The sequence below is a fragment of the Haemaphysalis longicornis genome, unplaced genomic scaffold (genome assembly GCF_048455015.1).
Source record: "Haemaphysalis longicornis isolate Haplotype H1 unplaced genomic scaffold, Haemaphysalis longicornis Haplotype H1 scaffold_4, whole genome shotgun sequence".
Taxonomy (NCBI): Eukaryota; Metazoa; Arthropoda; class Arachnida; order Ixodida; family Ixodidae; genus Haemaphysalis; species Haemaphysalis longicornis.
Genome location: NW_027526361.1, coordinates 189,766,655 through 189,789,405, shown reverse-complemented (window position 1 = coordinate 189,789,405; position 22,751 = coordinate 189,766,655). Strand labels below are relative to the sequence as shown.

Here is a 22,751-nt window from a genome sequence, read left to right as displayed (position 1 = left end):
ACTCAGCAAAGCCTCTTTATTTTAAGCGTCTACAGCCCTCCTCGAGACCACCTGCCGAACTTCGAGCAATTTATAAGGAAAATCAGGGACATCACGAAAGGGCACAAAGTCGTCATCGCGGGTGACTTTAATGCTCCACACACGGCGTGGGGGTACCCGTGAACAACCAAGAAAGGGGCCCGAATCCATGACGCAGCCCAATCTCACCATTTAAGTCTCTGGAACGATCCGCTGCAACCAACCCGAGTAGGAAACAGCGTCTCCAGAGACACTAATCCCGACCTCACCTTTACCCACGGTATCCCGCAGGCGGAATGGACCCGACTAGAGGAGACGTTAGGAAGTGACCACCATATACTACAACTCGAGATAAGCCATCGAAAAAGAACTGTTCGATCCGGGACAGCAAAACTCACGGATTGGAAAGCCTTCCGTAGCGACCTCAATCCCGGAAACATCGAAGAAATTGACGAATGGCTTTCTAAGATACTTGAGAAAGCGGAAGAGCATACAAAAATAATTCAACTGAGCACAGATACTCCCGCTGTTGACCTTCACCTCTCCCACCTTTGGGAAGCAAGAAGAAGCCTCCTCAAACGGTGGAAAAGACAAAAGCACAACAAAAAACTCAAGCTGAAAATCGCCGCCATCACTAAGAAAGCCGAAGAATATGGCGCCCTACTCTGCCGGCAAAATTGGGACAAAGCATGTGACCAACTTCAGGGCACCCTCAGCACGAAAAGGACCTGGCATATCTTACGAAGCCTCCTGGTGACTACAGCGACAAAAATGCAGCAAAAGCAAGACCTCCAAAAATTAATCCACTCATACGCAGGCACCCAACAAGACATACTAGACGAGATACAACGCAAGTTGACCGGTAACATCCCATCGAGTCCGACAAGTACTGATCCGTACCGTGGCCAGCATAATCCTGACCTCGATCGGCCCTTCACAAAAGCTGAAATGGAGGCAGCCCTGGCCAAACTCACAAGGAACACTTCGCCCGGCAATGACAAGATTACCAATAAGCTCCTCCGTAACCTACCTTCAAACGCAGCAGAAGCGCTCCTAGAGTATTTTAACGTATGCTGGGAAACAGGCGAACTGCCGGCAACCTGGAAGCATTCGGATGTGACCATGATTCCCAAGCCAAACAAGCCTCTACGTATTGAGAATCTTCGCCGTATATCGCTGACTTCCTGTGCGGGTAAACTTCTTGAGCACATGGTCCATGCTCGGCTCACGTCATATCTCGAGGACAACGGCTACATACCGGACACGATGTTTGGGTTCCGACAGCATCTCTCTACCCAAGACATCCTTTTGCTTCTGAAGGAGGACATCATAGACCGCCTGGATCGCCATCACAAGTCCTGCATACTCGCCCTCGACGTAAAGGGCGCCTTTGACAATGTCAAGCACGAAAAGATCCTCGAAAATCTGCAAAGTACCAATTGTGGCCCCAAAGCTTATAATTATGTTCGAAACTTCCTCACCAATCGTACGGCAACGGTGGGCATCGGCAACCTTCGAGGCGAAAAATTCCAGCTACCAAACAAAGGCACGCCTCAAGGTTCGGTGGTCTCCCCGCTGCTTTTCAACATCGCCATGCTACACCTGCCAAAGAAACTTAAGACCATCGAAGGACTAAGGCATGCTCTTTACGCAGACGACCTCACGCTGTGAGCGAGAGCGCCTACAACGGGGAAACAACAGGACTCTCTACAGGAGGTTATCGACGTGGTAGTTACCTACTTAGACTCTTGCGGCCTCCAGTGCGCTCCGGACAAGTCCGAACTTCTCGTGCTGAAGGCTCGAACTCGAGGACGGCCACCCAAACTTGTTGATGCGGATCCCAGCGTCACTCTTTACGGAGTGGAAATTCCCAAGTTCAACTCCCTTCGGGTACTGGGTCTTACAATACACAATGATGGATCGGGTGCAGCTCATCTTCCCAAGCTACAGCAAACAGTGACACAAGTCACCCACCTCGTTAAAAGAATCACAAATCAACGAAGGGGGCTCAAAGAACAAGACACCTTACGGATCATTCAAGCATTAATAACCAGTAGGATGACGTACGGCACCCCATACTTAGCCTTAAAAAGCGCTGAAATAAAAAAAATGGACATAATGATCAGGAAAGGAACCAAGACTGCTCTGGGAGTCCCTTTCATGGCATCCACCGACAAGCTGCTTAAATTAGGCGTACATAATACGTGGGAGGAGATGGCCGAAGCCCACAAAGCCAGCCAACTCGAACGCCTCAAGCTCACTTCTACAGGCAGAGCAGTACTCCGCTATCTCAATTACAGTGAAACATACATCGCGGACACCGACGAAAAAGCAAGACTACCATTGGAACTCCGAGAGGCCATCCTTGTAGCACGCATACCACGTAACATGCACCCCTCTTACCATAAAGAAAGAAGAGAAGCAAGATCGAAGGCACTCCTCCGAAAATATGCCAAAGATCCCAACACAAGATACACAGATGCCGCTCGATACCCAGACCACACTGCTTTCGCAGTAAGCGTCACGGACCAACGAGGCAGGGAACTGGCGTCGGCAACAATACCGGCTCGTAACCCCGAAACAGCGGAAGAAGCAGCCATCGCCTTGGCAATGACAACCTGCAGCGACCGAGCACTGATATTCACCGACTCCCAAGCGGCATGTCGGAACTTCCAAAAAGGACGCGTGTCCGCGACAGCACTTAAAATCTTAAAGACGCGCCCCCAACTTCCTGACGCCTACGTCACCTGGATCCCGGGGCATGAAGGGATGGCGGGAAACGAAGCAGCGCACGCTGCAGCCCGAGAACATACAAGCCGGGCCTTCCTGCCACCCAACATCCGTGCGGCAACGGGCACAGAAGAGGTACCCACTACCTATAGGGCAGTATTGGAGCACTACCGACTTGAGCGGAGGAGATATCCCCCACCACATCTCGATCTCACCAAGGAAGAAAGTGTAATCCTTCGTCGCCTCCAAACAATTACATATGCACACGGAATAATCATGCACCGCATTTACCCCACGCAATTCCCTTATCTCTGCCCTTATTGTGACATACCCGACACCTTGCCGCACATGATCCTGGAGTGCCCTTGCGAAGACCGCCGCCCAGACCCACCTGTGGGTAGCCAAGCGTCCTCAACAATACACACTTCCGCACCACAAAACAATGCAAGCGCCCATACCACCGGGGACCACGACATCGCTGAAAAGTGGGAGGCGCTGCTCGTCTCCGAGGATCCGGAGAACCAGAAGAATCTGGTGAACCGGGCGAAGACGGCAGCCACCGCCAGAGGTTTCCTGGACTGAGGAGACCTACCACCTCGGACCGGCAAGGGCCAAGTCCTAGCTAGTCTTTTCAGACAATAAACGTTTATTTCTCTCTTCTCTCTCCGCCGCTCCGGTTTTGTCGAAGCTTCAAGTACTTTCGAGGAGGTGCGCGGGGCCTTGCCAGTGCTAAAGAGCGTCGATGATTCTAGAAGGGAGAAGAGTGAAGTTATTCGCTGACGGCGGCGGGCGCGTTGTGTGTTGTGCTCTCCATCTCCGCGCCGGCACGGTTATAAAAAGAGAAGCCGCGCCTAAGCAAACCAGCTACACAATAAAATTTTTTACACCCTTTTGGCCAAAGAAGGTGTAAAATAATTGAAAAAAAGGGTGTTGGGAGGCCCTTACACCCTTTTTCTTGAATCTCCACACCCTTTTTCGTAGCTCTCCACCCTTTTTGCGTGAAAAAAGGGTGTTGACCAACCTCAACACCCTTTTTTTTGGAAGGGTGCTGAAAGGGTAGGGAAAAGGTGTTCAGCTCTTCATTGATTGAGGCCATGCATGCAATATAATTTCAAAAAGACACCCCATTGCACCATCCTCCCAACCTCGTCAGAAATCTTCAGAAGCAAAAAAAAAAGCTGCCAAATTCAATAAAAAGCAGCGGCAGCACCGACGTTGAAACAGAAAAAAATATCAGCCCTTGCTTATTACGACATCGACAGAATAACACTACCCCTCCCAATTTTTGTTTTCTACAGCCTTCCACGGAGCACAGCACAACCTTGAACTGTGACATCTGTATCATCATTCCGTCGTTCCCTGTTCCTCTCCTGCCCCACCAGCAAAATCATAGCCCCCTCTGACAACAGTCATTCTCGTCGCTCAGTGGAGTTATAGCGTACTAGCAATTACAATTTTATTCCATTCTTATTGTTAGCGACCGTAAATATTGTGTGCAAATGCAATAAACAGACCACCTAGTTTCTCCTGCAGAAACAACTTTGGAGAACAAGGCAGATATCAAAAGAAAACAAAAGTTGGGGAGGGAGGGGCATGAAATCGGGCGCTAAATAAACCGGCGCCAAATAATAATACGATTACTTACACTAGAACACTGCCAACTTTCATTGCGCAGTGTTATCTTACTATCTGCTGCTTTTTTTAACGTTCAAATCGAGGGCCAAAAGCTTCAGTTCGCGTTTTGTGTTTGTAAACTTTAAATATCTAAGCTTCTTTATTATAATAGACACAATAAATAATAAACTTAAAGATTATGTTATATTCACTAAAAGATGCAATTATTTATTGTTGTCGTTTTAATTTGTTTACGCAACTCCCTGCCAACGGCCGACACCCTGAGTACGGCGCGCGGCGGCGTGGCCGGATTCCGGAACAGATACCCCGTGACCCGTCTTTCATGGACTGTTTACTTTGTTGTGCGACCGTGCGGTTAACAAAGCGCAGTTATTATGATTAATTGGACACCTCGTCGTCTTCGGTTATGTCAGTCGGGTTCGACTTCGCGATGAAGTATTTGAGAACAACTTTGCCACCTGAAGACGGCTAATTTCTTTTGGCGCTTGCCCCTGAACGTCGCTCGCTCCTCTGCGTGGTCTCTGTCAGGTAAGCTGTCTCGTCACATTTGCCGCCTTTCTTGTCACTGGATGTCGTTTGTAGCTGTCATCGCCGCTTTAAGGATTCGTTAACAGGAGCCCGCGTGTGTGAATTGTTTAACTGAACTGGCTAGGTTGAACCTAGAGGGCTTGTCTCTAGAAAGGCGATGTGCGAAAGAACATTGGGGTGCTTGCATTGAGCGCTGAACGCACTGGCGCTCTGTAACGCAGTGGCGCTCAGTAACTCAGTAACGTTTCTCATTCCGCAGCACTATATTGAACAGCTTCAGAGTTCACCACTGCGAACCACGTCTTACGCGTAGTTTATCAGAACACGGGTGGCTACTTGTGCGGCGCAGCGTTTACGGCTTCGTTAATCACCGCTGTCGTTTGTGCCGTGTTGTAAATGGCGAGGGAAAATTGTTTTCGAGCGAATGTGCGCGCCTCGAAAGCTTCGTTGCGTTTGCGGCGAGCCACCTCACCATGTGTACGGTGCCGCTGTACGCGGGTATTGATTTTGGCTGAATGTTGTGTTGCCCGAGTTGTAACATTCGTGCACCCAATAATTTCCATTCTTGCCTGAGTGGTAATCATGTGTCATCCTGTTTTAGACCTCTGGACGGTCTGAGCACATCACGTTCCTCCATTCAACCGGACAAGAGCCACAACCATTGTCAACAGTGTTTGGCCGCCAGAACGTAAGTTTTCAAACAGTTTTGGTAGCACAGTGGGCTACCATACTTGAATAATGTTCGATCACTTGAATGTACAAGTTCTCGCCCCCGTAACAATTATTGGTGTTTCATGCATAACCTAATATGTAGCTGCATTGTTAACAGGAGCCCGCGTGTGTGAATTGTTTAACTGAACTAGCTAGGTTTAACCTAGAGGGCTTGTCTCTAGGTTGCAAACTGCGCTTGGCAACCTTTATTACTAATTTCGGAAAACTCAGTTTCACCAAAAATCATAATGTGGGCGTAGCAGTTAATCAGAATGTATACGAATTTCCTGGTGTTAGTCATGTTTACGGTGAAGCCATATTTCTTAGGTGGTGACACAAAAATGTTATTACCTTTGTAGTTTAGTCTTCGATAAAGCCTTACCAGTTCTGTTTCAAGCTATTTTTTGGATGTTTATCATGTGAATTGACAGTCCTTGCAGTATACTTTTTCAAATAGTTAATGTAACTGCCTGTACCATTTAACGAGGCCTGATTGGGGTTCTGAAGGCTGCGATTTACGCACGCTAGTGCTGTACCGCCAATAAAGAAACATCCTTCCACAAAGAAAAATATTTGAAAGTGTAAAGTATCACCTGCATTATTCTTAACTGGAACATGCTAATTTCAAGGCCTGGGGCTTTTCCTGAAAGCACTGTGGATGTTATGAGAGAGGAAAACCACTCAAACACATCTGCTAAGGCCGTTGCTGCTCCAAGATGCGTGCAAGCATTGAGTCTTCTGAGCAATACATTACACCCGTTTTTTTAAACAACCGACGTGCATGCTGAACGTACTCCTGATTGGGCGTGTGCCAGGCGCATAGCCAGGAATTTTTTTCGGGGGGAGAGGGTGGAGGGCAAGGCATCTTGCGCGTTGTTTTGGAAACGAAGCTTGAAATAACTGACTTTAACATGCGATTTGTGTATGCTCAATGCTAACTGTAAAGCCCACCGTAAGGAGCTTAGATGGTGATGATCATGATGACCACCTAAATTGCCGTTCGCTGGTCTGTGGGCACACCACGGGCGATTCATTCGTCCGCAGAGCAGGTGGTTAGGCGGACCCACGCTCGTGAGCGTGATCATGAGTGCGCTCGTGAGTGACGCGCGGTCCATGAAGTTCGTCGGGCGGAAGTGCTGGCCAACACTGGGTGTTTACTATCAAGATTCTCGTGTTTTAGATTTTCCTTCAGAAAAGGCACTATTAAGTTTTCTTGTCAGCTATGAAGTACAGTCGAGCACGATTTGAAGGTTATCGCGCCAGCATCGAGCGGCCAAGCGGGCCACCAGCCCACGGTTTCGTTTCGGAACCATGAAAATCGAGCTTTCGCACTCTTCGCTCCCTTGTTGGCTGTTCCATGATACAACAATGGCCCGCACGACTGACTTGCCACCCTTTGGGTTTCAAGCTGTACATTCGTTGTTATAAAGCACAGACTTGGACTTGGTTGCCCTTTATCTACGCCGACGATAACGAAACTTGCATGGAATATTTGCTAAAGCTGGTGTTCTTTCTGCTTCGTTTGAAAGAGTAGCTTTCCTGCGACAACCTTCGAATCGCAGTGGACTGTACATGCGGCGCATTCGTATATTATGGCGGTGAAGCTAGCAAACGTGCGTCTTCGTCATTAAAGGAGCCATGAAGAGAAAACGCAAGTTTGGTTCATTCGAAAGATTGCCTCGTTAGAACCATAACGACACCACTTATAACGCAAACTTCGCTCAAATAAGCTACATAATTAGGAAAAAAGGAAATGATCACGCGACCCACCAGCTCATTTCCCGCAACAGAACCTATGATGTCACTCGAGAATGCTCTGCGATTTGCGGAGGCCGGCAAAAGCAAACGCATGTTAGGCAGGGCTTACAGTTTGCATAGCGAGCTAAATGCCCGTGAAACATACTGCACAATCTTTTTATGACAAAGAACGGTGGAGTAAACGGTTGAAGTTCCGAACGAACACGCAAGCGTGTATGCCAATGCGTACGAAACTACCGCCAGCCGAACTCGACATCTCGCCGTCGCCACCATCGCGCAGACGAATTTTCGGGTTCAAGGCTCTTCGGGGCCAATGAACCGTCCCAGCACGCACAGCCGCGACCTTGCTTGGTATCGTAATCCCTTCACAGGAGGTTGGCCGTCATATCGCCAACCAGGAAAGGTAAAAATAGGAACAAGGGGAGTAAGGAACACAGAGCAGCAACAAGATAGTGCCACTCGTCGCACAGGTTTCGGTATGGAGGTCGTGTTGGCTTGCTGCTGTCGTTACGAGCTCGTTTACAGTTTACAACCACTGAAAACTGCAGTTTGTTCGAGCACTTTACAATGAAATTTCGTTGCTGCGTTTTGAAATGCCCATGTAGTACGGGCAAATCGTCGAGGGAGTGCGACATCCCGGCCGGTGAGATCTCCTTTCATGTGCTGCCCAACGACGAACCTCGGCGAAGCAAGTGGCTATGTTTTGTGAACTTTGCAAACGGATGAGAAAGAGAGCTAAAGGAAGTACGAGTGTGCTCGCTTCATTTCCGAGGAAGTGATTACGGCATGGACCCGGACATGCTGGCGCTCGTCGCCGACTTCGTCAAATCGCCGCCAAAGCGCTCGGACCTTGGGGAAAAAAATTGCCGTACACACCGCGCATTGACGCTCAAATCTTTCTGGTCGGAGCAGAGAGCTCGAGCGAACGGCTTTCCATACACGACACCGGCCAACTGCCATAAGCGATACTGCTACTAAAATTGAAAATACGGCACATACGTACCAGTCTGTATTCATCCGTCGCGACGGGGCTGACGAGGCAGCGGTGCCGACGGCTGGGCGTTCGTCTGTTGTGGCTATCACGGAATGGTCGCTTTCCCGTCCACCGCGTATCCCACAACTCTTGCCGCTCGTGCACTTACAAGCATTGAGCGTTCAAGTGGTGTGAGGTTGTTAAATGCAAGCCCGAGCTCCTCGGCGAGAGTTTTGTTCTCCGGATCAGGCGATTCCATGACTAGGGCTGCGGGTGCACTAGGTTTTACTAGTATTTTTAAAATGGCCGCCGTCTCGATCGACTCCCGCGTGTGGGTGCTATATGGAGTCGACATACTAAGTATATGTTTCATGGACCGGCTCGTATGACGCCATTTTTCACATGACGAAATGTGCAATTTTAGCGGGAGATTTAAAATTTTGGCTTAAATTGCCTTATTTCTCAGTGAATAAAGCATCATTTGCTTCCGGGAAAGCGCTTGGGGTACTATGAAACACCTAATCTTTCGAATAAAACAAACTTTTGTTCTTCATGGCTCCTTTACGTAATCGCCTTTTGTTATTTTTTGTGCTAGTAACGTGAGTAGTGAACTTGCGCTAAGCGGAACACCTTATTGCACTGCTGTTGAATGTTGAGCTTGTTGCACGTTTTTTATTAAATTTCGTTATTTCTATCTGTTGAATTGAAACAGACATGGCTTCAGTAAAATTCCTGTTAAGCAGAATGCTGATTCTAAAGGGAGGTCAAGGAAACAGTGGAATAGTGCCAAAAAAACAAAGCTCCGCAATAAGGAGAATTGTGTAGATTTGTTGATGTGGAGGAAATACAAGATGGGCAGAGCAATACTTTTTATGCAGCAGAAATTATGGAACTGCAATAGTCAATGAAATGCGATGTCGGTAGAAAAATAAACATATCAAGGATTGATAGTTGACTGAACAAAATACAGCGACATGCTCTGTCATGTCATTATACTTTGTATCAGTGTAAAGACAAGGAATGACACGCTGCCGACCACATGTAAGCCTAATGAGGCTTTTCCTGCTGTTTTGCCATTCCCCGGCCGTGCTGTTCCGCCAGTGAAACAGTAGGGCTGTTTCGATCGGCTCGCGGCAGGTTCCCGGCGCTTGTCGATGTATCCGGCGCGAAATGCAGCCGGGCTGTATATATTGACAGGTACAGCATCTGGAGTGGGCGCAGGGATCAGACGTTGACATTGCCCTTGTTGTCAGCTTTATATGAGCAATAATGTCCTTAAAACTGCAGGTTCCGCGCCTGCAGGTGACTTTAGGCGGTTTTTCAGGCTGCTTAAACCGCACCCAAGCCTGGGCATAAAACATTATGGGGGGGGGGGCACCGGCCCCCCCTCCCCTCATTCTACCTTCGGCTACGCTCTTGGCATGTGCTTATTCTTTCTTGCATCCACCACATTCGGGTCGTCACGTTGATTTGGGAATGCTGGAATCCAGCATATGCTGGCAAGATGCAAGAGCTTGAACACAACCCACTTGCCCGCAATGAGTTTTCAAAGATCTCCACCACCTGAAGGTACTGAAGTGACATGTAAGCATTGCCTGAAAACCATACCAGATGAGGGTACCAACTCATAATTATGTATCTTTCTCGCCCATTTACGTGTTTTGAACGAAAAAAGTGCCATTTAAAGGTGACACGTCGTTCTCTGCCGATTTCTGATGCCTGATTAAGTTTGTGGGCATTAATTTAGCAGCTTGCTCACATGTCTAACGTGTATGTGTGCTTGTTAGGAGTGAAGTAGGTAAAAATTGAAAGGTTTGATTGTAGTTGTGCATAGATTACCTACATTGTTTTCATTCCTAGAAAAGAAAAATTGAGGTAACCCTGCCAATCGTTCGGCATTGCTGCATTTTATTATGCTTGTATGATTCGTAGAACCTGCAGGAGTTCAGCTGCTTGTTAAAGGAGGAATAAACAGTGGTACAAAAAGAAGAGCATCTACTAAACAAAAATCTTCACAATCGCAGGATGCCAACGGTCCACCTACCAACTTACGTCCTGCATTGTTTCTGCTGGCTGGAGCGGCGCATGGAGCATTTTTCAGCTTCTCGAAGTTTGTGATCAAGCGCTGCCCCAAGTAAAGGATGCCGCAGAGGGATCTTCTGTTTTAATTTTAATGCCACAATTTCATGTGCTGAGCACTTACTCGTAAGGCATTTTAAATATTCATCATCCCAGAGGGTATGTTACCTTCGTCTTGGGTGGAATGTGGCTGCAATCAGGTTATTTGTGACAGAAACAAGTGAACCATGTGGTGAGAGTCATTGAGGCCTTGTTGATTGCGCATGCTTCTGAAATAACATTTTCATTCAGCTGAATACTTTCTAAATATTACAATTTGTGAACAAAATGTGATAAAAGTCATGATTAGTTGTACTACAGTGCAGGAAAGAAATGCCAGCATATATTTTAAGGGCCTCTGATATTTCAGGTCATTGGCTGGTGAGCAATAAAACAGAACTGAAAATTGTTTAAAGTGAAATCAATTATTTGTTGTCACCAGTGCATGACCCGTAGTAAAAGCTATCTGGTTTCCCAATTTCAAATGAGACAGGAAATGCCAAAAAAATAAGGAAATAAACAAGACAGCTTGCTACAATAAACCAATTCGAAGAATTGCTCAATGTCTATAAAGTGGTGATCCAGGCGGGTTAGTTCGGTGTTGATGAAATACAAGCAGGCACTCGCCTGGTCAAAAACAAATAAAGACGTTTTGGGGCCCCTACTGGTCCCTTGATCACAGTGAAAGGGGGGTGAAAGATCACGATTATTTATAGGTTCGGTGTCGCAGAGTGCGCATGTATATCTTGGGGAGATTACCCCGCGACTGGTTAATCGTGTTTTTAGTTGGTTGAATATGCACTGATTCTAAAAGTAGTCGTGTCGGCAGGCGCTTCTCTGATGCGATTATGCATGCGGAATCCCAATCGATGACATGGTCAGTAGCCAGGTGATGATCCGCCAAGGCATTTCAGCTTGCATTGCCTTTTTTGACATCGTTCTGGTGCTATTGAATTCTTCTTTTAAAAATTTCCTGTTTCACCTATGTAGGATGCGTTGCAATCCTTGCATAGAATTTTGTAGGCAACTCCGGGGAATCTTGATTTTTCTGAAGGGTCCTTCATGCATACCAGCTTCTGCTTAAGCCTGTTCGTTGGCACGTGTGCAATTTTAATGCCATATGTGCCAAACACCCTTGCAAGAGCTTCACTGATGCCTTGGGTGTAGGGGACGGCAGTGCGTTTTTGCCTGTCTTCTTGAGGAACCCTTTCGGAGGAGCAACTGAAGCCCGCAATTGTTGCGTCCTCACAAGCTTTGAAAGGTAGCCGTTGCTGCGAAGGTCCTTCCTTACCACGGCTAGCTCTTGCTTGCGTAGACCAGGCTAAGAGCAGATTCGTGATGCGCGTGAGAAGAGTGCAGCGGTGGCGGAGCGTTTTTGGCCTATAGTCGAACCCTAGGTATCTACCCGTGTGAGTCGGCTTTCGATACACACTGGTTGTAAATCCTTTGGCCGACCGTTTCAGAAGTACGTCGAGGAAGGCGATCTGTCCATTATTTTCCTGTTCCATGGTAAACTGGATGCTTGGAACACAAGAGTTTAGATGCTCAATTAAAGGCATTACGTCTCGGCGGTGGATCACACAAAAACAGTCGTCTACGTAGCAGACAAAAATCTTGGGGCCGTCTTGTACAAGCATAGCGCAGAATTTTCTAGAGCCTCTAAGGCAATATTCGCACAGACTGCTGAAACGGAAGCTCCCATCGCTGTTCCAAACCGCTGCTTGTAACATTGTACATTGAAAACAAAACGTGTTCTGCAGACCAAATTCCAGGCAAAATTACGCGGTCCGGAGTTGCAAGGATCTACTCGAGAACGATGTATCTCGGCCTTCATGGTCGCCAATTGAGACGCAAGACTTATATCGTCTCCTGGAATTTGGCCTGCAGAACACATATTTTGTTTTCAACGGACACTATTACAAGCAGCGGTTTCGAACAGCGATGTGAGCTTCCATTTCAGTAGTCTGTGCGAATATTGCCTTAGAGGCTATAGAAAATTCTGCGCTATGCTCGTACAAGACGGCCAAAAGATCTTTGTCTGCTACGTAGACGACTGTTTTTGTGTGATCCACCGCCGAGACGTAATGCCTTTATTTGAGCATCTAAACTCTTGTGTTCCAAGCATCCAGTTTACCATGGAACAGGAAAATAATGGACAGATCGCCTTCCTCGACGTGCTTGTGAGACGGTCGGCCAAAGGATTTACAACCAGTGTGTATCGAAAGCCGACCCACACGGGTATACCTGGGGTTCGAATATGCGCATTCCTATAGGCCAAAAACGCTCTGTCGCCGCGGCACTCTTCTCACGCGCATCACGAATCTGCTCTGAGCCTGGTCTGCGCAAGCAAGAGCTAGCCGTGGTAAGGAAGGACCTTCGCAGCAACGGCTACCCTTCAAAGCTTGTGAGGACGCAACAATTGCGGGCTTCGGTTGCCTCCCCCGAAAGGGTTCCTGAAGAATACAGGCAAAACCGCGCTGCCGTCCCCTACACGCAAGGCATCAGTGAAGCTCTTGCAAGGGTGTTTGGCACATATGGCGTTAAAATTGCACACGTGCCAACGAACAGGCTTAATCAGAAGCTGGTACGCGTGAAAGACCCTTTAGAAAAATCAAGATTCCCAGAGTTGCCTACAAAATTCCATGCAAGGATTGCAACGCATCCTACATAGGTAAAATCGAGATCATGACGGAATCCTGTCTGGCCGGAAGGGTACATTAGGAACGAAAAAGAGACGCCGACCAGTCCAAACAAAACGTACTGACGTTTCGGCTTCCAGCACGGAAGCCTTGTTCACAATAAATGCATCACCAGAAGTGGGTCGTTTAAGTGGGCTTGAGTAATCGCTGCAAAGAGCGTGCGTAGATCGGGTTTAGATTTCCGTCGTTACGATTGGCTGTGTTAGATGTGGTCTGAATGATTAGTGATTCCAGATGTAGCCGTGAGGCTGTCACTTTTTCTGTAGCGATTATTCTTGCATTGTCCCAATCAATCTTGTTGTCATTCACGACGGCATGTTCGGCTAAAGCATTGTTGCGGACGGTTTTATTCTTTACGTCACGTGCATGCTGCTACAGACGAGTCTTATAATTTCCTGATTCCCCAATATACAGGCCGCTGCAGTCTACACAAGGTATCTCGTATACCACACCGGGGAAGCGCTCCTTGGGCAAGCGGTCCTTGACTCTCACGAGCTCATGGCGCATCTTTTTGGCTGGAACGTGGGCCACCTGTCGAAGTTCCTGCACCAAGTTCTGGCTCCGCTCGTCGGTAAAGGGACCACTCACGTTCGTAATTCTTTTGATTTTGTCGAGAAGACTCGCAACACCGTGATCGAGAAAGACGACTTGATGCTTCGACGTGAAGTCCCTTTTCACGAGTGTTCCGATTTACCTGTCTGTCAACGTATGCACCGCTGTTCTCGAGGCTGATGAGACGTTGCCCGGGAGATCACCGATGGATGTGCCAGAACTACGCAGGCTTCTAGATTTTTGCCTGAACAATACGTACTTCGTCTTTATGGGCCATTTTTACAAGCAAAGGCCGGGGACTCCAATGGGTGCCGCTATTTCGGTCACGGTAGCGAACCTGACCATGGAAGCGCTGGAAGCACGCGCGCTAGCCTCCTTTTCCCCTCAACCAAAAGTGTTCTTGCGTTATGTCGACGATTGTTTCTGCGTCGTTCAGAAAGACGCGGCGAACAACTTGCTGGCCCACCTCAACAGTATGGAACGTGCCATTCAGTTCACGTCAGAAGCGGAGGCCGATGGCAAACTTCCCTTCCTGGACGTCCTCGTGTCTCGGCAGGGCCAGAGGCTACGTTTCAGCGTGTACCGCAAGGAAACGCGCACAGGCCGCTACCTGAACTTCAACTCCGTGCAGCCCGCTTCCCACAAGAGGGCTGTTGTTAGCACACTACTGCAGCGTGCGAAAAGATTGTGCTCGAAGTCCGAGGATGCGGCGGTGGACACGGCAAAGGTACGGGACGACGTGGCTAGCTGCGGTTACCCAAGGCACTTTATAAATGCAACGGAACGCCAACTGACCCGACAGGGACAACTGGACGTGGCTCCTGCCCCGATGAAGCGAGCTCCTGTGCCCTACCTTCCAGGAACAAGTGAATGTTTGGCACGTGTCGTACGGGAATATGACGTGCAGGTGGCCCACATTCCAGCCAAAAAGATGTGCCATGAGCTCGTGAGAGTCAGAACCGCTTGCCCAAGGAGCGCTTCTCCGGTGTTGTATACGAGATACCTTGTGCAGTCTGCAGCGGCGTGTATATCGGGGAATCAGGAAATTATAAGAATCGTCTGCAGCAGCACACACGTGACGTAAAGAATAAAAGCGTCCGCAACAACGCTTTAGCCGCACACGCCGTCGTGAATGACCACAAGATTGATTGGGACAATGCAAGAATCGTCGCTACAGAAAAAGTGACAGCATCACGGCTACATCTAGAATCACTAATCATTCAGACCACATCTAACACAGTCAATCGTAACGACGGAAATCTAAACCCGATCTACGCACACTCTTTGCAGCGATTATTCAAGCCCACTTAAATGACCCACTTCTGCTGATGCATTTATTGTGAACAAGGCTTCCGTGCTGGAAGCCGAAACGTCAGTACGTTTTGTTTGGACTGGTCGGCATCTCTTTTTCGTTCCTAATCCTACATAGGTGAAACGAAATTTTTAAAAGAATTCAATAGCACCAGAACGATGTCAAAAAAAGCAATGCAAGCTGAAATGCCTTGGCGGATCATCACCTAGCTACTGACCACGTCATCGATTGGGATTCCGCAAGCATAATCGCATCAGAGAAGCGCCTGTCGACACGACTACTTTTAGAACCAGTGCATATTCAACCAACTAAAATCACGATTAACCGGTCGCGGGGTAATCTCCCCGAGATATACATGCGCACTCTGCGCCACCAAACCTATAGATAGTCGCGACCTTTCACCCCCTCTTCATTGTGAACAAGGGGCCCGTAGGGGCCCCAAGGCGTCTTTATTTGTTTATTTGTTTTTGACCAGGCGAGTGCTTGCTTGTATTTCATCAATGAATCACCCTCCCCTGACGAGTTTTCGTCGAACCTTGGACTCTGTTGGTGTCAGTGGGTTTACACAGCCAACTTGTGGGGACGCACATAAGCTCTTAACAAATGAGCTGCGTAGTGGCTATGCACTAGCCATGGTTTTTATTAGTTGCCTTGATGAATATGATCTTCTGTCGCAGTGTTTTAGGTAGCTCACTCACACATTATGCCTTTGTTTTTTTGACATTGTGGAGTGTCTAATGATTTTTCGTTCTATTTCTGATTTTTATTGCAACTGTGAATGTGTCTGGAGTCCCGTAATGAGTTTCTGGCAGTAATAGAGCACTACTGTGTGCATGAAGGCAGCCTAAATTAAAAAATTGGCTGCCTTGCCTTTGCTTAGATGGGCCATGCAGACAACACACAAGCTTGGTTCATTCGACAGATTGCCTCGTTAGAATCATACTGACACCATTTTTAACGCGCACTTCACTCGAATAAGCTATATAATTAGGAAAAAGGGAATGGCCATGCGACCCACTAGCTCATTTCCCACAGCAGTACCTATGATGACATATGTTCCCAGCTGTGCGATTGGCTGAGGCCGGCAAAAGCAAACGCGAATGGGGCAGGCCTTATAAGCACGCCGAACGAGCTAGTTGCGCTTAAATGTAATGCATATTCATTTTACAGCAGTAAAAATGGTGCAGTAAACTATGGAAGTTACGAAAATACGCGTAAACATACAAGTACCGATGCATACTGCTGTTGGTACGGCGTGCACACTATGCTTGTTTTAGCTGGACAGCACTCCGCCGCTTTGGAGTTTACCATTACTTTCTACAGTAACAAAAACAAGCCAGGTGCAGATACGATCAAAAACAAAGCAATGGCAAACAACGGTTTGCGGATGAGTATGGTAGCTCCACCTGGGAGGACTGATGGTTAGCAAGGCTGCAGATTCGAGTGACGCATTAGTTTGTTTGATTACACGCACTTATGGCTTTATTGCTGACATCCCAAAAACACACGATATGGTGGGAGAATCAGACTTTTAACCTGAATTAATTTCTCAGTGAATGCAGCATCATTTGCTGCCGGTCAAGTGGTGGGGGCACTATAAAACAGGAAATATTTAGAACGAAACGAACTTCTGTGTTGGCCGAATGGCCCCTTTAATGCACTGTATTGTATTTTTGGTTCTTGTAGTGATGTCACCATGAAGGAGCCGCAGTAGACAAAGTAAATGTCAGCGCTTTACCATGCATTTTTTGTGTTTGATGGAAACAAATATAATACTCTAACCAAGGACTTTATCCGAAGCGTTCCCAACGTTTCGGAACCCACTTGGCTCCTTCATTAGAACTGTCTATGTTTTACCAAGAGCAATAGTTCTACATATACACAATTTTTTTGTTTGCTTCAGCGGATCAGAGGCTATGGCACAAATAGGGGGTAGGACAGCTAGATATCTGTTCATCTTTCGCCGGCTTGCTTCGGTGTGACAACTGTACCTAGTTGTCCATTCCAATTTGTTGTGGTCAGTTTTTCTCAACTAAATTGTAGCTTTTTTAAAGATTATGGTATGTTTTTGTGGGCCTAAAAGGTTGCCTGATTGCATGTTTGACCTATGTAGCGTTGAAAGCGGATATTTTGCTTCAAAGCGCAATTCGGCATAGCATCATGGTCCTTTGGTTGCTGCTCACTTTCATTCATGCCATTATTTTTTATATTATCACTTAATATAAAAGTTAAACAATCTGCTGTCATTTTAAGTTTGTCACCTGCTTTATACTTTCTTTTTTTCCAAATGTCTGTAAGGAGTGACAATTCGTATTTTTATGATACCAAGGCGTCGGGCTGTGCTAGTTGGTACATGTTTGAATGGATGAAAAACCAGCGGAAAACACAGGGTACGGAAGAGAATGACGGGATAAGCTTGTCCCGTTGCACTCTTTTAACTGTGTCCTGTGTTTACCGCTGGTTTTTCATCCATTAAATTTTCATGAATTTGTTGAACAGTGATTAGTTTAAGTGCTCAAGCAATTTTTGGCTTGAAGGTTCCCTGTAGCATTTATATAAGTGCTCTCTGCTCTTTTTTTACCCAAGACCCCATTACCAGCCTTAATGAGAGTGTCTTTTGTAGACATGAAGTTGAAATAAATATTTGTTTGCATTGCTTTACATATTTTGAAAAAATTGCTTGCTCACTTTCTTTCAACCCTGTTTTTTAATCCTGCTTAAAGCATTTTTCCATGTTTATTTTTTTTTTCAGAACCAGGAAGGGTGCTCATCCTCGGTTCTTGCTGAAGCACCAGTATCTGTACTTCACACGTGAGCTTTGAACACGCAGTAATTATGGTATGAAACATTTTACCAGTATTAGCTTGCTTTGTAGAGGTCATTGTAGATGTTAAAGCTCTCGACAGTGTAGTACAGTGTCTGGTGTAGTGCACAATCTCTCTATAACAGCACCCGCTGGGTGCTGCTGTAGAGAATAATTTTGTGGCTATAATACTTGAGATTATTTTAAAATGTACGTCAAATACTAGTAAGAATAGCTCTCTAAATTGGTGGCCATTTTCCTGGTGGAGGCAGAAAGTGAAAATACCCATGTGTGGAGATTTAAGTCCGCAATAGATATCCCAAAGCTGCGAAAGCTAATCCAGAGCCCTCCTCTGCGGTGCACTTAATATCCCATGTGCAGCTTTGTGTAAAAACAGCCAGAAATGTATGATCAATTTAAATTGATTTTAATGTTTCTAAATGCAAGTATTCTCAGTTTAAGCTGCCTTATTTAGTAAAATATTTTCTAACAGTTGCATAGCTACCAAAGGTTTACAGAAAAGCTTTCATTGGTTATGCACCTTCTCAGCGAAACAAAAATGTCATTAAGAAAATCAGAAAAAAACCTAAATATGGAAAGTAGCAACACTAAAGCTGCTAATAAAAAAGATGCTGAACGTTTTATCGATAATATTTTGCTGATTTTACTTCTAGTCAACTCTAAAAAGGGCTATAGACGGGTTTGATGCTTCCCATAAAGCACCTCGTAATACTAGACGAAACTAATGGGCACTGGCTGTTGGGTTTTCATTTGCAACATTGAAAAATGACCCCACATCCACCAGCAGGGACATAATGCAAGGCACCATGCACAAGCTAGACTCATGATAAAATACTGCTATAGCAACAATGTCATCACATTTCAACCATGGGCTTCACCAGGGAACGCATACCTGCCAGGTTTCCCAAATTTTCCAGGAGGCTTCCGAATTTTGATGGTTTCGTACGATTGTACGACCAAAACAAAAATCTCCCGAAAACGCACCCGTCTTTGGCCAAATCTTTTTCCCAGTGTGGCCACAATGTGAGGGAGGTATACCTGACAATACAATGCGACACCAATTGGCATCGTTATCAATGAAGTGCTTAAAAAGTGTAGTGGGCCATGTGTAGATGGTGAACCTGTTCGACCCATTGTTAGTTTACTGTTTATAGAAATGCAGCGCCGCCGCCGCCGCTTTCATTTACACACGAGCACGGCCGTTCTGGACGGCGGTTCTGAAGATTTAGCAAGTTTCCAGTGGTGTAGCTTGTTGTTAGCTTAGACGAAACAACAAAACAGTTCAGTTCCTGCTGTTTTGTATTGCACTTGCAGTACTATTTCCAGGACTTTCTGATAAGGGCGGTGTCAGCCTCGTCGAACATTTGAGTGGTCTAGCTTCTTGGTAGTTTGTAGGAAGAAACAGTTCATTTCGTGGTACGTGTTAAGCAAATAAAAAAAATGTGTGTAAAGTTACCCATTCTGTTGCAGCTACTACACCTCCCTCCTCCCCCCCAGTAAGATCTCCTTAATGCCACCCCGGCAAACCTAGCAGGTATGCATATGCATTGTTCTGTGATGTTTACAGTTCTTGGTATTGCTATGTGGGGTCATTTTTCATGAAGCAAAAAGAATAATGTAAAATAAAATAAGTGGCAGTGGGGACCCAACTTTTATGGGTAGAATAAAGCCACAGTACGGAGGGAAGTATACATATTGCATTTGGTCTGCCTTAATATTGAGCTTTTCTGCTCAGCTCAAGAATAAGGCACTAAACATTGCCGGTAGCTACCGTGATTGGAAGTTTGATGCAATGCTGAGAAGCCGAGGGTTGTAAGGTTCAAACAAGTTTTGTGCAGCTGATGTGTTGCACGCCTACTTGCTTTCACTGCATAACACGTTTATGCTGTGCAGTGAAGCTCGAAGGATGTGCGCTGCAGTTCAGCTAAATGAACATAAAATTGAATTTTTAACACCGTTTTGAGTAATCAAAAACCTCTAATGATACAACTTCTGTACTGCGATTTGGCTGTAATATTAGACTTTATAAATGGATGTTTTAAAAATCGGTGGGACAAAAAGTTCAAGTAAATTATCAGCTGACATTGCGCTTCAATGGAATGTCCTGTAGACCGGAGCTTGGAAAGCAGGAATGTTTCATACCATAATCGTGTGTCATATTGTGCCTATGTGGCTGCACACCTGCAGCGCCATTTCTGAACCGAGGATGATGCACCTTTTTTGTACCCCTTTAGGTGGGTGCTTTTGCAGGAAAAGCTCCTACAGATTGGGGTGCTAAGTAAGCACCGTATGATATTTCGGGCACAAAAGGGTGCTCCTGCGGCGACAGAATTCAAGCACCCTTAGGGGGGTAAAATATTGTGTTATGAGGGCGCTCCTGCGGCGACAAGCTGAACGCACCCTTTTGGGAGTAAACATGTTTAGTGTGTGGTTACGTCGAGCTCCGCAAGATGGCGGTACTTGTACGTGCTAAGCGCATGATATGGTTTGGACATTCCAAGCTCTAGCCCGCCGAACGCAAAGTAATGCCTTGACTCCAATGCGAGTGCTTTTAATAACAACTTTGATGACACCACTGTTGAGAATCGGTTGAAACGGAGCAGGCGACGCACATCAGTGTTATATTTTTCTTCGGCGTGCAGCCGCAGTGGCACGAGCCGGCAATCAGCGATGTTCGTGGCTATTTCAGTGTTGCCAAACGAAGAAATTGACAGCTAAACTTTTCAATGAATACTGGCTATAGGATGGGTCAAAGATAAATGTTCTTTATAGTTCAGACTGCTGTGTCCACCTCATTGCATTCGGAGGGAAGGAAGTTCATAATTGCTTGTGTCTTGATATTTGGTATGTGCTTGGCTGTGAAGTTTTAAGGGAAGTTGCCAAAATGTTTATTAATAGACACCTCAATCATAGTTTATGGTTGTGAATTAGTTTTAGTCTCAGGATTCATGCATAGAATTCTGCAAATATTCTTGTTTCTGTTTTTTTATGTTGCGACATTTACTGTCGATTGTAAAAGTTTCGTTCGATTGTAAAACATGGTGTCCTTCGGCTTGAGTCTCGAGATTTTTGACACAAAAGAAATTGTGCAATTTATGGTCAATTGACCTTATAAATGTGGTTGTCTGCCTTTTAAAAAAGTGTGACGACAAATACCAATACAAGTTCTGTAGGGTGCACATCACATGGGATATTGTTTTTGGAAGCTACCACCAGAAAACATGATTGCAATTGTAGTGGGGTCCAGTTCTGTCTAGTTGTATCACTTGAATGGTAACGTGTAGTGAGCTCACTGATAACGGTTTTCAGTGGTCCCTCTAGTGCACGAATGTTGTGATCGTCACGTGCATGAAATTGTGAAGTTCTATTATTTCTTCTTTTTTGGTTCAGACTACTACGTTTTTTTTTTGTGTGTCATGTCAAGTTAACCGATATTTCAAGATATCCGAGTTTGACGCCACGAGGGATCACTGCATATATAACTTAAAATTGTGCCATTAGTCATAAATTGTTGCATTTCATTTACTTACAGAGCCTCCAGACATACACCTGTCGCCATGAATTGCATTAGGACACCATGGTGATAGGTCGCAAGCCTCCAAGGCCCTGGTGATGACACGCGCAGCACCAAGGTACTGCGCATGCCATCACCTTTAAAAAGCGATGTGAGGATGCTCAACACCCTTTATTTAGGGTGTTGAGCGTCCTCAACACCCATTTTTTAAGGTGTTGAGCTCAACGCCCTTTTTTTGTTCTTCCACCCTTTTTTCGTCCGTACACCCTTTTTTTGCGAAAACACCTTTTAAAGGTGTTAGCCCTGGGACAAGGTTTTTACACCCTTTTCGGCCAAAAAGGGTGTAAAGAAGTTTAGTGTGTACGTTTGCCAGTCGTGATGTGACCACGGTACCTGTCAGTTTGTGCATCACACCATCGGCGACCCACACCATGGAGGACTCCAACGTACTCCCGGGCCTCGAATCACCGTGATCGTCCCGGACGGCCTGGCCTACAACGAAGCCGCGCTTCCCAGGTAGCCGAATCGCCTCCGACAGCGGTGCATCGTCCGGCCCGGTCGGTGAATATGCTGGGACTCTGTCTCTCATAAGCATCGAACTGTTGTTTTTCTTTTTTTGTTAACTGCTACGCTTCGTAATATTCATTTGTTAGCGCTCCTGTTTGTATCATTTTGTCTAATTGCACTGTTTCTTGTATTTGAATTCCATCTAAGTTGTCTGTCATTATCGATCCGTTACCTCGGGCTTGTGTTTGTAACTTGCCTGTCTAATTATAAGTCTTTGTGCTGTTTTTCATTCAGGGCTCTCTCTCATTCTTGCCGCTCTGGTCGGCGAAAGCCGCACATCAGACGGCAACCCCCTTTGTCACCTGTGCCCTGAGGATTCGGTGGGGTTTGTTGGCTCTCTGGAGTCAACTCCCCATATCTTCCGACAGTGCACCCTAATTTAAGGAACCGGGTGACAGATGGTGTTTCATATCACCTTCTGCGTAGTACATTTCATCCTATGAACTGAATGAATCGGTTTTTGCATTGTTATTACTATTGGCCCTATAGCTTTGTTCAAAAGTACTGTGTAGTCTACCGGATTATAGCGAATGAACGTGATTCCGTATACCTGCAGCTTTATTCGAATTTAATAATATCCTGGTGTGCTGTTTCAGAAAAGTTTTTGGGTGTTAAACAGTGTGTTAACGGCACCTTTACAAGAAAACCTCCATTCCAATTGAATAAGTATATCGTAAATTATGCTGCTGTGACAACGGCCGAGGAATATATATACTTAGGAGTTTATTTAGGGAGTGGTTAGAGGTTAAATAGGCAGGTTCACACCATAAAAGTTACGGCTGCCTATGTTTTTGGCTTTCTGAAACGAAATT

At 46.2% G+C, this 22,751-nt stretch overlaps 1 protein-coding gene across 1 annotated transcript; it reads left to right on the top strand.

Moving 5' to 3' along the window:
- The first annotated feature begins 1,227 nt into the window (after positions 1 to 1,227).
- On the top strand, positions 1,228 to 3,393 carry LOC144180160 (uncharacterized). The gene is made up of 2 exons (XM_077708546.1): positions 1,228 to 1,450; positions 1,949 to 3,393. The coding sequence occupies exons 1-2, from the start codon at positions 1,228 to 1,230 to the stop codon at positions 3,328 to 3,330; spliced, it is 1,605 nt and encodes a 534-aa protein (XP_077564672.1). The 3' UTR covers positions 3,331 to 3,393.
- The last annotated feature ends 19,358 nt before the right edge of the window (positions 3,394 to 22,751 follow it).

Bases quoted from the DNA above. Each gene is read 5' to 3' on its own strand.
- LOC144180160 (XM_077708546.1), top strand. From the start codon at position 1,228: ATGGTCCATGCTCGGCTCACGTCATATCTCGAGGACAACGGCTACATA. The intron at 1,451-1,948 runs GTACCAATTGTG...GATCGGGTGCAG, and splicing joins GATCCTCGAAAATCTGCAAA to CTCATCTTCCCAAGCTACAG.